The sequence below is a fragment of the Hyla sarda genome, chromosome 7, assembly GCF_029499605.1.
Source record: "Hyla sarda isolate aHylSar1 chromosome 7, aHylSar1.hap1, whole genome shotgun sequence".
Taxonomy (NCBI): domain Eukaryota; kingdom Metazoa; phylum Chordata; class Amphibia; order Anura; family Hylidae; genus Hyla; species Hyla sarda.
The window spans coordinates 131391627-131409376 of record NC_079195.1 but is presented as its reverse complement, the minus strand read 5'-3'; the positions used below and the strand labels follow the sequence as shown (position 1 = coordinate 131409376).

General features: G+C 42.2%; 1 protein-coding gene and 1 long non-coding RNA gene across 4 annotated transcripts in view; one reads left to right on the top strand and one right to left on the bottom strand.

Moving 5' to 3' along the window:
• The window catches only part of LOC130282480 (microsomal triglyceride transfer protein large subunit-like), a 170503-nt gene that overhangs the window by 106225 nt on the left and 46528 nt on the right, over nt 1-17750 (bottom strand). The window contains exon 3 of one of the 3 annotated variants that reach the window (XM_056530743.1): nt 14849-14968. In XM_056530743.1, the coding sequence (XP_056386718.1) occupies nt 14849-14968 (120 nt within the window). Of the gene's footprint in view, nt 1-8099; nt 8237-8713; nt 8755-14848; nt 14969-17750 lie in introns of those variants that run through there. The other 2 variants (XM_056530745.1, XM_056530744.1) reach the window with 2 other exon arrangements.
• Nucleotides 14926-17750, top strand: part of LOC130282484 (uncharacterized) — a 65876-nt gene continuing 63051 nt past the window's right edge. The window contains exon 1 of the long non-coding RNA XR_008846411.1: nt 14926-14997. This is a non-coding gene — a long non-coding RNA (uncharacterized LOC130282484). The remainder of the gene's footprint in view (nt 14998-17750) is intronic.

Genomic DNA, 17750 nt, shown 5'->3' with positions numbered 1-17750 from the left:
TCTGTATGATGACATTGTTTAGGTGTACAGTATGATGACATTGTTAAGGTGTACAGTTGAATGGTATAGTTTAGGTGTATAATATAATAGCAGTGTTAAGGTGTGCAGTATATTGCTGTTTATTAGATGTATAGTATGATGAAATTGTGTAGGTATATAGTATACTGGCATAGCTTTTTCCTGAAGATATTAAATGGGTACTCCTGTGGAAAACTTTTTTTTTTTAAATCAACTGGTGCCAGAAAGTTAAACAGATTTGTAAATTATAAAAAAAATTTAACCACACCTCAAGAGCATCACCCTTCTGGGTACACAATGAATATCAACTGGGAACAGCAAGTTTGAAACAAAATGACAACTTTATTAAAATACAATAAAAAATATTGATACAAGCATAAAATATTTATCAGATCAATATTAGATGTTACATTGATCTGCCATTGGGCCCTAATGGCAGAATAAATTATATCCCTTTCAGCAATCGCCTGATGATTAAAATGCTAGCAATATTGAATGCCGTTCGGAATAAACTGTTAATCCGGCAGATGTTATGTAAATGAAAACTAAGATGAATAATCAGTCTCACATTGGATCTAGATGGTACAGTCCACAATCTATATATGAAAAGTTATGCGCTACCTCACCGTAACAGCTGGTCCCGTATTGCAGTGGGCCGAAGATGGCATATTCCGTAAGGTGCTGTGTAATGGTGAGCGGGCAGTATGATCCTCCCGTGCCTGTTGCGAATGGAGCTCCGGCAAGAAACTTCCAGGTGATATATCCAATTTTGCCTACTGAGGAAGGGGTCGATTTCAGCACCCTGAAACGCGTCTAGGCATCCAGTCTGAACAGAGCGATAACTGAAACGCATTGCCTGAATTTGAGCCGATATTCCACAAATTCATTTAGCCGCTCACTGCATTTGCAGCAATAAATCCATCCTACCAACCAGGCGTAAGATTAGAACCACTACATAACTCCACGTGTGCCCTGGTCTTGCAACAAAGAGAAAGGTCTGACACCGAGAACAGGTGTAAATTGCTATTGCGGACCACTCACTTGGAAGTCTCTTGCCGGAGCTCCATTCGCAACAGGCACGGGAGGATCAAGCTGCCCGCTCACCGTTACACAGCACCTTACGGAATATACCATCTTCGGCCCGCTGCAATACGGGACCAGCTGTTACGGTGAGGTAGCGCATAACTTTTCATCTATAGAATTTGGACAGTACAGTCTAGATCCAATGTGAGACTGATTATTCATCTTTGTATTCATTTACATAACATCTGCCGGATTAACAGTTTTTAACGAACTATCGGCATTCAATATTGCTAGCATTTTAAATATCAGGCGATTGCTGCAAGGGATATAATTTATTCTACCATTAGGGCCCAATGGCAGATCAATGTAACATCTAATATTGCTCTGATAAATATTTTATGTTTGTATCAATATTTTTTATTGTATTTTAATAAATTTGTCATTTTGTTTCAAACTTGCTGTTCCCAATTGATATTCATTGTGTACCCAGGAGGGTGATGCTCTTGAGGTGTGGTTAAAATATTTTTATATTTATTAGATTATTTTGATCGGTGGGGATCGATCTTTTTGACCACATTGACCTCGGGCATTTGATTGTGAGCTGCACACATTTTCTTTAGTTGGTTGGTTCAGATTTGTAAATTACTTCTATTAAAAAATCTTAATCCTTCCAGTACTTATTAGCTTCTGAATACTACAGAGGAAATTATTTTCTTTTTGAATCACAGAGTTCTCTGCTGAAATCACGAGCACAGTGCTCTCTGCTGACATCTCTGTCCATTTTAAGAACTGTCCAGAGTAGGAGAAAATCCCCATAGCAAACATATGCTGCTCTGGTCAGTTCCTAAAATGGACAGAGATGTCAGCAGAGAGCACTGTGCTTGTGATTTGGCAGAGAGCTCTGTGTTCCAAAAAGAAAATAATTTCCTCCGTATTATTCAGCAGCTAATAAGTACTGGAAGGATTAATATTTTTAACCACTTAAGGACCAAGGGTGTATGGATATGCCTTGACGTCCTGGTACTTAAGGACCCAGGGCGTATCCATACGCCCGTGGGAATTTCGGTCCCCGCCGCACGCCGGGCGGGGACCGGACCGGGGTGACTGCTGATCTCAATCAGCAGGCACCCCGTGCACATACCCAGTGGGGTCATCAGCCCCCCCCATCGGTGATCGTCGCAAGTGAATTCACACTTGCGATTTGCGCCGATTCCGGGTCATATGGGTCTATGGTGACCCGGTGACCCAGAATATAAGGGGGATCGTGGTTGTCTAAGACACCCACAATCCCCCTGAAGGCATAGGAGTGAGGTGGCAGGGGTGCCACCCCTCCTATCCCTGCTATTGGTCTGCTATTGATCGTCAGAAACGACGGGGACCGAACGCCGATGTCCACTTACCCGTCCGGAGGCAGCGGTGACGTGATCGGCGGGCGGCATGACGTGCGTCAGAAGAGGACGGCTCCCGGGATCCTACGGAAGCTGGTAAGTTGATCTGGAGGCTACAGTCTGAGACTGTGATCTCTAAACTTTAGCCCTCCAGATGTTGCAAAACTACAACTCCCAGCATGCCCAGACAGCTGTTTGGGCATGCTGGAATATGTCATTTTGCAACAGCCTGAGGGCTGCAGTTTGAGACCACTGTACAGTGGTCTCTAAACTGTATCCCTCCAGATCTTGCAAAACTACAACTCCTAGCATGCCCACATAGCTGTTTGCTGTCTGGGCATGCTGGGATTTGTAGTTCTGCCACAACTGGAGGTCCACAGTATGTAGATCACTGTGCACTGGTCTAAAAACTGTAGCCCTCCAGATGTTGCAAAACTGCAAATCCCAGCATGCCCAGACAGCTAACAGCTGTCTCGGCATGCTGGGAGTTGTAGTTGGGTACCTCCAGCTGTTGCATAACTACATCTCCCAGCATGCCCTTCGGTGATTAGTACATGCTGGGAGTTGTAGTTTTGCAACAGCTGGAGGCACACTGGTTGGAAAATACTGAGTTAGGTAACAGAACCTAACTGAAGGTTTTCCAACCAGTCTGCCTCCAGCTGTTGCAAAAGTACAACTCCCAGCATGCACGGTCTGTCAGTAATGCTGGGAGTTGTAGTTTTGAAACAGCTTGAGGTTTACCCCCCCCCCCATGTGAATGTACAGGGTACATTCACACGGACAGGTTTACAGTACATTTCCTGCTTCAAGTTTGGGCTGCGACAAATTTTTCGCAGTAGCGCAAACTCCCAGCGGGAAACTCACCGTAACCCGACAGTGCGAAAGTACACTAAAAACACTACACTACACTGACACATAATAAAGGGTAAAACACAACATATACACCCCTTACCCTGTCCCCCCCAATAAAAATTTTAAACGTCTTGTACGGCAGTGTTTCCCAAACGGAGCCTCCAGCTGTTTCAAAACAACAACTCCCAGCATTTCTGGACAGCCACTGACTGTCCAGGCATGCTGGGAGTTTAGCAACAGCTGGAGGCACCCTGTTTGGGAATCACTGGCTGTCCACCCCTATGCAATCCCTAATTTAGTCCTCAAATGCGCATGGCGCTCTCTCACTTCGGAGCCCTGTCGTATTTCAAGGAAACAGTTTAGGGACACATATGGGGTATTTCCATACTCGGGAGAAATTGCACTACAAATTTTGAGGGGCTTTTTCTCCTTTTAACCCTTATGAAAAGGAAAAGTTGGGGGCTACACCAGCCTGTTAGTGTGAAAAAATAAAACATTTTACACTAACATGCTGGTGTTGCCCCATACTTTTTATTTTCACAAGCGGTAAAAGGAAAAAAAGACCCCCAAAATTTGTAACGCAATTTCTCCTGAGTACGGAAATACCCCATATGTGGGGCGTAAAATGCTCTGTGGACACACAACAAGGCTCAGGAGTGAGAGCGCACCATGTACATTTAGGCCTAAATTGGTTATTTGCACAGGGGTGGCTGATTTTTACAGTGGTTCTGACATAAGAGCAAAAAAATAAATTACCCCATTTTGGAAACTACACCCCTCACAGAACGTGACAAGGGGTATAGTGAGCCTTAACACCCCACAGGTGTTTGACGAATTTTCATTAAAGTTGGATGGAAAAATGAATAAAAATTTTTTTTTCATTAAAATGCTGGTGTTACCCTAAATTTTTCATTTTCACAAGGGAAAATAGGAAAAAATCCTCCCAAAGTTTGTAACCCCATCTCTTCTGAGTAAGAACATACCCCATATGTGAATGTAAAGTGCTCTGCTGGTGAACTACAATGCTCAGAAGAGAAGGAGCACCATTGGGATTTTGAAGAGAAAATTTGTCTGGAATTGAAGGCCACGTGTGTTTACAAAGCCCCCATAGTGCCAGAACAGTGGACCCCCGACACATGTGACCCAATTTTAGAAACTACACCCCTCATGTAATGTAATAAGGGGTACAGTGAAAATTTACACCCCACAGGTGTCTGACAGATTTTTGGAACAGTGGTCCATGAAAATGAGAAATTACATTTTTCATTTGCACAGCCCACTGTTCCAAAGATCTGTCAAACGCCAGTGGGGTGTAAATACTCACCGCACCCCTTATTAAATTCTGTGAGGGGTGTAGTTTCCAAAATGGGGTCACATGTGGGGGGGTCCACTGTTCTGGCACCACGGGGGGCTTTGTAAATGCACATGGCCCCTGACTACCATTCCAAACTAATTCTCTTTCCAAAAGCTCAATGGCGCTCCTCCTCTTCTGAGCATTGTAGTTCACCAGCAGAGCACTTGACGTCCACACATGGGGTATTTCCATATTCAGAAGAAATGGGATTACAAATTTTGGGGGTCATTTTCTCCTATTACCCCTTGTAAAAATGTAAAATCTAGGGAAAAAACAGCATTTTAGTAAAAAAAATTTTTTTTTTTCATTTACACATCCAACTTTAACAAAAAGTCGTCAAACACTTGTGGGTAGTTTAGGCTCACTGTACACCTTGTTACGTTCCTTAAGGGGTGTCGTTTCCAAAATGGTGTGCCATGTGGGTATTTTTTTGCTGGTCAGGCACCACAGGGGCTTCTTAAATGCGACATGCCCCCAAAAAAACATTTCAGCAAAAGTTGCTTTCAAAAAGCCAAATGTGACTCCTTCTCTTCTGAGCATTGTAGTTCGCCAGCAGAGCATTTTACGTCTTTACACTGGATATTTCCATACTCAGAAGAGATGGGGTTACAAATTTGGGGGGGGGGGGCATTTTCTCCCATTACACTTTGTAAAAATTGTAAATTTGGGGAAAAAACTGCACTTTATTGAAATTTTTTTTATAACATTTACACATACGATTTTAACGAAAAGTTGTCAAACACCTGTGGGGTGTTAAGGCTAACTGGACCCCTTGTTACGTGCCTTGAGGGGTGTAGTTTCCAAAATGGTATGCCATGTGGGGTTTTCTGCTGTTCTGGCACCATAGGGGCTTTCTAAATGTGACATGCCCCCCAAAAACCATTTCAGAAAAATTCACTCTCCAAAATCCTATTGTTGCTCCTTCCCTTCTGAGCCCTCTACTGCGACCGCCGAACATTTGACATACACTTATGAGGTATTTCCTTACTCAAGAAAAATTGGGTTACAAATTTTGGGGGCTTTTTCTCCTATTACCACTTGCAAAAACTCAAGAACTGGGTCTACAAGAACATGCAAGTGTAAAAAATGAAGATTTTGTATTTTCTCCTTCACTTTGCTGCTATTCCTGGGAAACACCTAAAGGGTTAACACACTTACTGAAGGTCATTTTGGATACTTTGAGGGGTGCAGTTTTTATAATTGGGTCATTTGTTTGGTATTTCTAATATGAAGGCCCTTCAAATCCACTTCAAAACTGAACTGGTCCCTGAAAAATTCGGATTTTGAAAATTTTGTGAAAAATTGGAAAATTGCTGCTGAACTTTGAAGCCCTCTGATGTCTTCCAAAAGTAAAAACATGTCAACTTTATGATGCAGTCATAAAGTAGACATATTGTATATGTGAATCAATGTATAATTTATTTGGAATATCCATTTTCCTTATGAGCAGAGATCTTCAAAGTAAAAAAAAAAAATGCTACATTTTCAATTTTTTCATCAAATTTTGGAATTTTTCACCAAGAAATGATACCGACATAATCAACATCGGTATCGACAAAATTTTACCACTAACATAAAGTAGAATATTTCACGAAAAAACAATCTCGGAATCAGAATGAAAGGTAAAAGCATCCCAGAGTTATTAATGCTTGAAGTGACAGTGGTCAGATGTTCAAAAAATGGCCAGGTCCTTAAAGGGGTACTCAGCCCCTAGACATCTTATCCTCTATCCAAAGGATAGGGGATAAGATGTCAGATCGCCACGGTCCCGCTCTGCACGTAATGATGGGCAGTACAGGTCCCGGAGCATCGTTACGTCACGGCTCCGCCCCTCGTAACATCACGGCCCGCCCCTTTCAATACAAGTCTATGGGAGGGGACGTGGCGGTCGTCACGCCCCCTCCCATAGACTTGCATTAAGGGGACGGGCCGTGATGTCACGAGGGGCGGAGCCATGACATCACGCTGCTCCGTCCCCCGTATCGCCCGTCATTACGCACAGAGTGAACTCGCACAGCAGCGGGACCGCGGCGATCTAACATCTTATCCCCTATCCTTTGGATAGGGGATAAGATGTCTAGGGGCGGAGTATCCCTTTAAGGTATATTTGGGCTGGGTCCTTAAGGGGTTAATAGAAGTTATTTACAAATCTGTTTAACTTTCTGGCACCAGTTGATTTAAAAAAGAAAAAAAAAAGTTTTCTACTGGAGTACCCCTTGCAAGTGTTTACTTGTATATACATATATGCACTTCCATGTAGATATCCATAAACTCCCAGCCTTATCTTGACCAAATCCTATGTTTGTACATGTGATCAGTAAAATGGTAAATACCTTCAGGGTATGGCCACACACAGATTGCTGTGGATTTTCTCTACTAGAAGTATGTGCAGAAAATCTTCAGCCTTTTGGGGAACGTTCACATGCGCAGATTTTTTAACGGGTTTTCCGCTGCGTATTTGAAAGTGGGCGGGCTCTTCTCGGCTGTCCGCAGCAGATTTTCCGAATTTACGCTGCGGAAAATCCGCCACAGTCCCTACTTACTTCAATGAGGCTTGTGGCAGATTTTCCGCAGTGTACATTCCGCCGTGGAAAATCTGCTGCAGACAGCCGGAAAACCCAAATACGCAGCGGAAAGCCCACTAAAAAATTGGCGCGTGTGAACGTACCCTGAAACAGAAACAGTAAAGTGGATGATATTTCAAAGGTCCATATCATATTCTGAGGCATGTTATCTGTTGCATTATCCCACAGCAATGACAATTGGAAAATATGCAACATATGAGCACCTAAATTCACAGGTTTTCCGGCGTGGAGCATTTCTGCTTTGTGTGTCCATTAAAGTGTAGAACTGTTTTGATATCATAGCAGGCAGATTTGGCTTTAAAAATGATGCACATAAATTAATGAATGAAACTGTTGTCTGTTTACAAATAAAATCAATTCAAAAAGTTTTCCTAGTACGAACATTTGTAATAATAATTATCCCAATGTAAAATGAGTTCAGCTTATCAGTGGCAAAATAATTACAAGTATCTGGTAAGAAAATTCACTGTCTTAGGCAAGGACATTTATCATCTAATAAGGTCTATTTGCTATTAAGTAAACAAGAGCAGAAAGAATAAACAAATTAGGAATTAAGTATAGAGATAATTAGCAACCAGAACTTCTCCTGTTCAGTGTGTTGCTAAAAAGGACAGAACTGCCATCTAGTGGTCAAAACAATTATGCTCAGGCACCCGATGTATAGATACATTTACTTTTTGATGTAGGGAGGAAATAATCATCATAAAAGGCATAACTATATCTGAGTTTTCCTGTTATATAATAGTATTGATTATTATGGCTGCTTTCATCCACCATAAAGTAGAATTTGATTATTAATATCAGTCGATTTGCATCAATAAGACTTTTTGCCCCTAAAACTATGGTATAGAATTTCCCTTTGGTAATAACATGAATTACCTTGCTACTCTGAAGGAATTATTAAGAAATACTCGTGGGCCGGCAGCTGGAGTGAATCAAGAGGGGGTGCAAAAGTAGCAGTCACACAAAGGACATTGGGGGAGATTCATCAAAACCTGTCCAGAGGAAAAGTTGCGGAGTTGCCCATAGCAACCAATCAGATTGCTTCTTTCATTTTTCAGAGGCCTTTTAAAAAAATGAAAGAAGCGATCTGATTGGTTGCTATGGGCAACTCCGCAACTTTTCCTCTGGACAGGTTTTGATGAATCTCCCCCATTGTGTTTGAGGAGGCACAAAGGACCCTCAGTATTTAAAGGGTTTATCCAGGAATATGTCCTCAAGCTATGTTTGTTATTGCAGCTCAGTTCCATTGAAGTGATTGGAACCCGGTTACCACACACAACCTGAGGACAGGTGTGTTATTGTTTTGGGAAGAATTTAGCTCTGTTCTTTCTGGATAACCCCTCTACAGAGGTTACTGGAACTACAATACGGATGACCAACCTTTGAAGGGGTACTCCACTGGAAAACATTTTTTTTTTTTATCAACTGATGCCAGAAAGTTAAACAGATTTGTTAATTATTTCTATTTAAAAATCTTAATCCTTCCAGACCTTATCAGCTGCTGTATGCTCCAGAGGACGTTATTTTCTTTTTGAATTTCCTTTCTGTCTAACCACAGTGCTCTCTGCTGACACCTCTGTCCATGTCAGGAACTGTCCAGAGTAGGAGCAAATGCCCATAGCAAACCTATCCTGCTCTGGACAGTTCCTGACATGGACAGAGTTGTCAGCAGAGATCACTGTGGTCAGACTAAATAAAAATTCAAAAAGAAAATAACTTCCTCTGGAGCATATAGCAGCTGATAAGTACTGGAAGGATTAAGATTTTTAAATAGAAGTAATTCACAAATCTGTTTAACTTTCTGGCACTAGTTGATTAAAAAAAAATATATATTTTTTCCAATGGAGTACCCCTTTAAGCTAGACAACCAGTATCAGGAACCCCATTGCCCCCTTCAGCCAAACTGAAGTTGCCTGGCTCTGACTATTTTGCTTAGTTTACTTAACCCCTTAAGGACGCAGGACGTAAATGTACGTCCTGGTGAGGTGGTATTTAACGCACCAGGACGTACATTTACGTCCTGTGCATAACCGCGGGCATCGGAGCGATGCCCGTGTCATGCGTGGCTGATCCCGGCTGCTGATCGCAGCCAGGGACCCGCCGGCAATGGCCAACGCCCGCGATCTCGCGGGCGTCCGCCATTAACCCCTCAGGTGCCGAGATCAATACAGATCCCGGCATCTGCGGCAGTGCGCGATTTGAATGAATGATCGGATCGCCCGCAGCGCTGCTGTGGGGATCCGATCATTCATAACGCCGCACGGAGGTCCCCTCTCCTGCCTCCGTCCGGCTCCCGGCGTCTCCTGCTCTGGTCTGTGATCCAGCAGACCAGAGCAGAAGATCACCGAAAACACTGATCTGTTCTATGTCCTATACAATCATGGTATTGCTATGAATAGTCCCCTATGGGGACTATTCAAGTGTAAAAGAATTTTAAAAAAAATGTAAAAGTAAAAAAAAAGGGAAAAATCCCGTCCCCCAATAAAAAAGTAAAACGTCCGTTTTTTCCTATTTTACCCCCAAAATGCGCAAAATTTTTTTTTAGAGACATATTTGGTATCGCCGCGTGCGTAAATGTCCGAACTATTAAAATAAAATGTTAATGATCCCGTACGGTGAATGGCGTGAACGGAAAAAAAAAAAAGTCCCAAATTCCTACTTTTTTAATACATTTTATTAAAAAAAATTATAAAAAATGTATTAAAAGTTTTTTATATGCAAATGTGGTATAAAAAAAAAGTACAGATCATGGCGCAAAAAATGATCCCCCATACCGCCGCTTATATGGAAAAATAAAAAAGTTAGAGGTCATCAAAATAAAGGGATTATAAACGTACTAATTTGGTTAAAAAGTTTTTGATTTTTTTTAAGCGCAACAATAATATAAAAGTAAGTAATAATGGGTATCATTTTAATTGTATTGACCCTCAGAATAAAGAACACACGTCATTTTTACCATAAATTGTACGGCGTGAAAACTAAACCTTCCAAAATTTGCAAAATTGCGTTTTTCGTTTTAATTTCCCCACAAAAATAGTGTTTTTTGGTTGCGCCATACATTTTATGATATAATGAGTGAAGTCATTACAAAGGACAACTGGTCGCGCAAAAAAATTGCCCTCATACTAGCCTGTGGATGAAAATATAAAAGAGTTATGATTTTTAGAAGGCGAGGAGGAAAAAATGAAAACGTAAAAATTAAATTGTCTGAGTCCTTAAGGCCAAAATGGGCTGAGTCCTTAACCCCTTAAGGACACATGACGTTCTCATACGTCTCCATTTCCGAGTCCTTAAGGACACATGACGTATGAGAACGTCATGTGTTTTACCGGCCCCCCGCAACCATCTGGAGCGGAGCCGGTGCCCGATGCCTGCTGAAATCGTTCAGCAGGCATCGGGGCATATCGCCCAGGGGGGTCATTATGACCCCCCATGTCGGCGATGGCCGCAGATCGCTGGACAATTCAGTCCAGCGATCTGCGGCGGATTCCGGGTCAATCGGGTCTCCAGTGACCCGGTGACCCGGAATTATTGGCTGATCGGGGCCGTCAGAGACGGCCCCGATCAGCCAGAGCCAGCAGGGGTGAGGTGGCACTGGTGCCACCTCACGATCGCCCTGATTCGTCGGCCGGATTACCGGCCGACCAATCAGGGCGCCTGCTGCCGGTGTCACTCCCGCAACCCGCTCCGCCCCTCTTCCGGAGGACGTGAGCGGGTGCGGGACGTGCACCCCGGGTGCCGGGGACCCCGATCCCCGGCGCCCCTGTTGGGATCGGGGCCCCAGGAGCAGCGGCGGAGACGACGAGGGACTGACCTGTGCGGCAAGGATCGTTGGAGGTGAGTGACAGCCTCCTGCTGTTGCTTAGCAACAGCTCCCAGCATGCAAAAAGGGCATGCTGGGAGCTGTAGTTATGCAACAGCAGGAGGCAGACCACCACAACTCCCAGCATGCCCTTATGGGCATGCTGGGACTTGTAGTTTTGCAACAGCTGGAGGCACATTCTTTCTATGGAAAAGTGTACCTTCAGCTGTTGTGTAACTACAACTCCCAGCTTGCACAATCAGCTAAAGTGCATGCTGGGAGTTGTAGTGGTGCATCTGGTGGTTGCATAACTACAACTCCCAGCATGCCCGTTGGCTGTCGGTGACTGCTGAGAGTTGTAGTTTTGCAACAGCTGAAGGCACACTGAGTTAAGTAGTAAACCAGTGTGTCTCCAGCTGTTGCATAACTACAATCCCCAGCATCCCCAGCCAAAGTAGTATGCCTCCAGCTGTTGCATAACTACAACACCCAGCATGCCCTTCCGCTGTCCGTACATGCTGGGGGTTGTAGCTTTTGCAACAGCTGAAGGCACACTGGTTGCAAAACACTGAGTTTGTTACCAAACTCGGTGTTTCACAACCAGTGTGCCTCCAGCTGTTGCAAAACTACAACTCCCAGCATGCACTGATAGACCGTACATGCTGGGAGTTGTAGTTTTGCAACAGCTGGATGTTCCCCCCCCAATGTGAACGTACAGGGTACACTCACATGGGCGGAGGATTACAGTTAGTATCCGGCTGCAAGTTTGAGGTACGGCAAAATTTCTGCCGCAGCTCAAACTGCCAGCGAGAAACTACTGTGAACCCCCCGCCCGTGTGACTGTACCCTAAAAACACTACACTACACTAACACACAATAAAATAAAAAGTAAAAAACACTACATATACACATACCCCTACACAGCCCCCCTCCCCTCCCCAATAAAAATGAAAAATGTCTGGTACGCCACTGTTTCCAAAACGGAGCCTCCAGCGGTTGCAAAACTACATCTCCCAGCATGCACTGATAGACCGTACATGCTGGGAGTTGTAGTTTTGCAACAGCTGGATGTTCCCCCCTCCGCCAATGTGAACGTACAGGGTACACTCACATGGGCGGAGGATTACAGTAAGTATCCGGCTGCAAGTTTGAGCTGCGTCAAATTTTCTGCCGTAGCTCAAACTGCCAGCGAGAAACTACTGTGAACCCCCCGCCCGTGCGACTGTACCCTAAAAACACTACACTAACACAAAATAAAATAAAAAGTAAAAAACACTACATATACACATACCCCTATACAACCCCCCTCCCCAATAAAAATGAAAAACGTCTGGTACGCCACTGTTTCCAAAACGGAGCCTCCAGCTGTTGCAAAACAACTACTCCCAGTATTGCCAGATAGCCGTTGACTGTCCAGGCATGCTGGGAGTTTTACAACAGCTGGAGGCACCCTGTTTGGGAATCACTGGCGTAGAATACCCCTATGTCCGCCCCTATGCAAGTCCCTAATTTAGGCCTCAAATGCGCATGGCGCTCTCACTTTGGAGCCCTGTCGTATTTCAAGGCAACAGTTTAGGGCCACATATGGGGTATCGCCGTACTCGGGAGAAATTGGGCTTCAAATTTTGGGGGGTATTTTCTGCTATTACCCTTTTAAAAAATGTAAAATTTTTGGGAAAACAAGCATTTTATGTAAAAAAAATATATATTTTTTTTACATATGCAAAAGTCGTGAAACACCTGTAGGGTATTAAGGTTCAAATTACCCCTTGTTACGTTCCCCGAGGGGTCTAGTTTCCAAAATAGTATGCCATGTGTTTTTTTTTTGCTGTCCTGGCACCATAGGGGCTTCCTAAATGCGGCATGCCCCCAGAACAAAATTTGCTTTCAAAAAGCCAAATGTGACTCCTTCTCTTCTGAGACCTGTAGTGCACCAGCAGAGCACTTTTCACCCCCATGCGAGGTGTTTTCTGTATCGGGAGAAATTGGGCTTCAAATTTTGGGGGGTATTTTCTGCTATTACCCTTTTTAAAAATGTAAAATTTTTGGGAAACCAAGCATTTTAGGTAAAAAAAATATATATTTTTTTTACATATGCAAAAGTCGTGAATCACCTGTAGGGTATTAAGGTTCACTTTACCCCTTGTTACGTTCCCTGAGGGGTCTAGTTTCCAAAATGGTATGCCATGTGTTTTTTTTTTTGCTGTCCTGGCACCATAGGGGCTTCCTAAATGCGGCATGCCCCCCAAAAACCATTTGTCGCTCCTTCCCTTCTGAGCCCTCTACTGCGCCCGCCGAACAATTAACATAGACATATGAGGTATATGCTTACTCGAGAGAAATTGGGTTTCAAATACAAGTAAAAATGTTTTCCTTTTTATCCCTTGCAAAAATTCAAAAATTGGGTCTACAAGAACATGCGAGTGTAAAAAATGAAGATTTTGAATTTTCTCCTTCACTTTGCTGCTATTCCTGTGAAACACCTAAAGGGTTAATACACTTACTGAATGTTTTTTTGAATACTTTAGGGGGTGTAGTTTTTATAATGGGGTCTTTTATGGGGTATTTCTAATATGAAGACCCTTCAAATCCACTTCAAAACTGAACTGGTCCCTGAAAAATAGTGAGTTTGAAAATTTTGTGAAAAATTTCAAAATTGCTACTGAACTTTGAAGCCCTATGGTGTCTTCCAAAAGTAAAAACTCATAAATTTTATGATGCAAACATAAAGTAGACATATTGTATATGTGAACCCCAAAAAAATATATTTTGAATATCCATTTTCCTTACAAGCAGAGAGCTTCAAAGTTAGAAAAATGCAAAATTTTCATTTTTTTTATCAAATTTTGGGATTTTTCACCAAGAAAGGATGCAAGTTACCATAAAATTTTACCACTAAGTTAAAGTAGAATATGTCACGAAAAAACAATCTCGGAATCAGAATGATAACTAAAAGTATTCCAGAGTTATTAATGTTTAAAGTGACAGTGGTCAGAATTGCAAAAAACGCTCCGGTCCTTAAGGTATAAAATGGCCTGGTCCTTAAGGGGTTAAGGGGTTAAAGGGGTTTTCCAGGAAAAAAAAACTTTTTTTATATATATCAACTGGCTCCAGAAAGTTAAACAGATTTGTAAATTACTTCTATTAAAAAAATCTTAATCCTTTCAGTACTTATGAGCTGCTGAAGTTGAGTTGTTATTTTCTGTCTAAGTACTCTCTGATGACACCTGTCTCTGGAACCGCCCAGTTTAGAAGCAAATCCCCATAAAAAACCTCTTCTACTCTGTGCAGTTCCCAGGACAAGCAGAGATGTCAGCAGAGAGCACTGTTGCCAGACAGAAAACAACAACTCAACTTCAGCAGCTGATAATTATTGAAAGGATTAAGATTTTTTTAATAGAAGTAATTTACAAATCTCTTTAACTTTCTGGAGCCAGTTGATATATATATATAAAAAAGTTTTTTCCTGGAATACCCCTTTAACCCTTATAGAGGTTAATGGGTGATGTGTTAACAGCATAGCACCGTGATACTCTAGGCCAGTGGTCTCCAAACTGCGGCTCTCCAGATGTTGCAAAACTACAACTCCCAGCATGCTGGGAGTTGTAGTTTTACAACATCTGGAGGGCCGCAGTTTGGAGACCACTGCTCTAGGCAGCTGAATGGCTAGGCATTTCACGACAAGACTAAATCCTAGCTGACCGGCTATGTTCACTGTTTAGTTTTTCTCTTCATTGACAGCGGAAAATAGCTGGAAGCAATGGTTCATATATCTCGGCCTTAACCCCATGTGATACTGACAGGATATGTCCATATAACGTACCTTCCCTGATCTCCAGTGGAAAATAATAGGGGCATCCAAGTAGCTCCTTTTCTCAGCATCGATGGCTACATTTTCTTGTTCTCCAGGAGACGACTTATTATGAACAGTAAAATCTTTCATCTAAAAGGAAACATATATGCAGTTTGGAGGTATAAGTGCAAAGTTGGTAAAACTGAGACATTTTGTTTGAGCTATGCAGTATAGAAATGTATACAATGAAAATCTGTGCAATTTTTTAATAATGTCCAGTGTTTTGAATAAAGAATTAGGGGGAGATTTATTAAAACCGGTGCAGAGGAAAAGTTGATCAGATTGCTTAATTTTTAAGGTCTTTTTAATAATTAAAGAAGCGATCTGATTGGTCGCTATGGGCAACTGGTCAACTTTTCCTCTGCACAGATTTTGATAAATCTCCCCTTAGTTTAAAAAAATTTCAGAACACATTTATTTAAATGGGTACTGTCATTAAATTTTATTTTGCTAATGCACTCCTTATGGTAAATAAAAAATCTTTCTAATGTACTTTGTTTAACCCCTTGGGGACGGAGCCTATTTTGACCTTAAAGGGGTACTCCGCCCTTAGACATCTTATCCCCTATCCAAAGGATAGGGGATAAGATGTCAGATCGCCACGGTCCCGCTGCTGGAGAGCCCCGGGATCGCCGCTGCTTCACTGCGCTATCATTACTGCACAGAGCGAGTTCGCTCTGCACGTAATGACGGGCAATACAGGTCCCGGAGCATCGTTACGTCACGGCTCCGCCCCTCGTGATGTCACGGCCCGTCCCCTCAATACAAGTCTATGGGAGAGGGTGTGGCGGTCGTCACGCCCCCTGCCATAGACTTGCATTAAGGAGATGGCCGGGATGTCAGGAGGGGCGGAGCCATGACATAACGCTGCTCCGGCCCCTGTATTGCCTGTCATTACACACAGAGCGAACTCGTTATGTGCAGCAATGATAGCGCAGTGCCGCAGCGGCGATCCCGGGGGTCACCAGCAATGGGGCCGTGGCGATCTGACATCTTATCCCGTATCCTTTGGATAAGGGATAAGATGTCTAGGGGTGGAGTACCCCTTTAAGGACGAGGCCAATTTTTTTTTTTGTACTTTCATCTTTTTCCTCCTTCCCTTCTAAAAATCATATTTGCACCTACGGACCCATATAAGGGCTTGTTTTTGCACCACCAATTGTACTTTGCAATGACATCACTTATTTTATAACATAATCTGTGGCAAAACAAAAAAAAACATATTTGCGGGATGAAATAAATAAAAAAACACGCCATTTTGTAACTTTTGGGGACTTCCGTTTCTACGCAGTGCACTTTTCATAAAAGTGACGCCTTTTCTTTATTCTGTATTTCCATACGGTATCAAGTATACCAAATTTATGTAGGTTTTATTTTATTTTACTACTTAAAAAAAAAAATTAACTACATGCACCAAAATCAGTATGTTTAAAATTGTCATTTTCTGACCCCTATAACTTTTTTATTTTTCCGCATACAGGGCTGTAAGTGGGCTAATTTTTTTTGTGCCGTGGTCTGTAGTATTTATCGGTACTATTTTTTGTTTTGATAATACTTTTGGATCGCTTTTTATAATTTTTTAATGGTGTATATGAAGTGACCAAAAAAGCACAATTTTGGGCTTTGGTATTTTTTTGCGGGTACGCCATCAACCAAGCGGTTTAACTATCCTTATATTCTAATAGTTCTGACATTTACACACTCATATGATCATTTTTATTTTTTGTTTTATTATTTTATTTAAAACATGGGGAAAGGGGATTTAAACTTTTATTTGGAAGGGGTTAATAATTTTTTTTTAGTTTTTAACACTTTATTTTATTTTTTTTAACCCCCATAGGGGGATATACCATGCAATCTTTTGATTGCACATGCTGATCAATGCTATGCCATAGCATAGCATTGATCAGTGTTATCAGTGCTCTGCTGCTCCAGCCTGCTGAGCAGGCATGGAGCAGCAGATCACAGATCGAAAGTGAGGAGGCAGGGGAGGACCCTCCTACTGTCCAGTTAGTTTTTCAGGACATCACAATTTTGTAGCAATAGTCCAGATCAGCTCTGGTGGGCTGCTGGGACATTTTACTTTTGTTTTTAGATGCCACAATGAACTTTGATCGCGGCATCTAAAGGGTTAATGCCGGGCATCGGCCTGATCGGCTGTTCCTGGAATTAACCCTGGGTCCTGGCTGCTGATAGCACGCGGATTGACACGCATTCTGGGATTGACACGCACTCTGCTCGTAAGCGTGCTTCAAATCCCAGGAACGGGACAAGGGCGTACAGGTATGCCCTCCGTCCTTAAAGGGGTTATGCAGTAAAAAAAAAAAAATAATTTATATTTATATCAACTGGCTCCAGAAAGTTAAACAGATTTGTAATTTATCTCTAAATTGCATAAAAAAATTTAATAATAAAAAAAAAAGACCACACATCCATTTTCACAGTAATCTATTGCAGCATAAGGAATGAGAGTTGAGGTTGTTTTTTTGGGGATTGATGTATTACTTTGTTTTTGTGGTGAGGTAAGGCTCCTTTCACAGTATACATTCATCTGTTTTTAAAGATCCGTTATGTGTTCAGTTATGAAAACCCTGAAAATCTGCCGTTAAACGTCGGTTACAAAATCGCATTATAGTCTATGGGATTTTTACATTTTCTGTTTTAACCTGTCATGGCCCGTTCTTAATAACAGATGCTATTTAATGACGGGCGAAAGAACGAAAGAAATAGTGAATGTGCTATTTCTTTTACTTTCTCCAGTCACAAAATAACATCTGAATAACGAAGAATTCTATAATGTGAAAGCAGCCTAAGAAGGGTAAATTATGTTGTTATGTGCTCTTACATTAACATTATTTAGTGCATTTGTGAT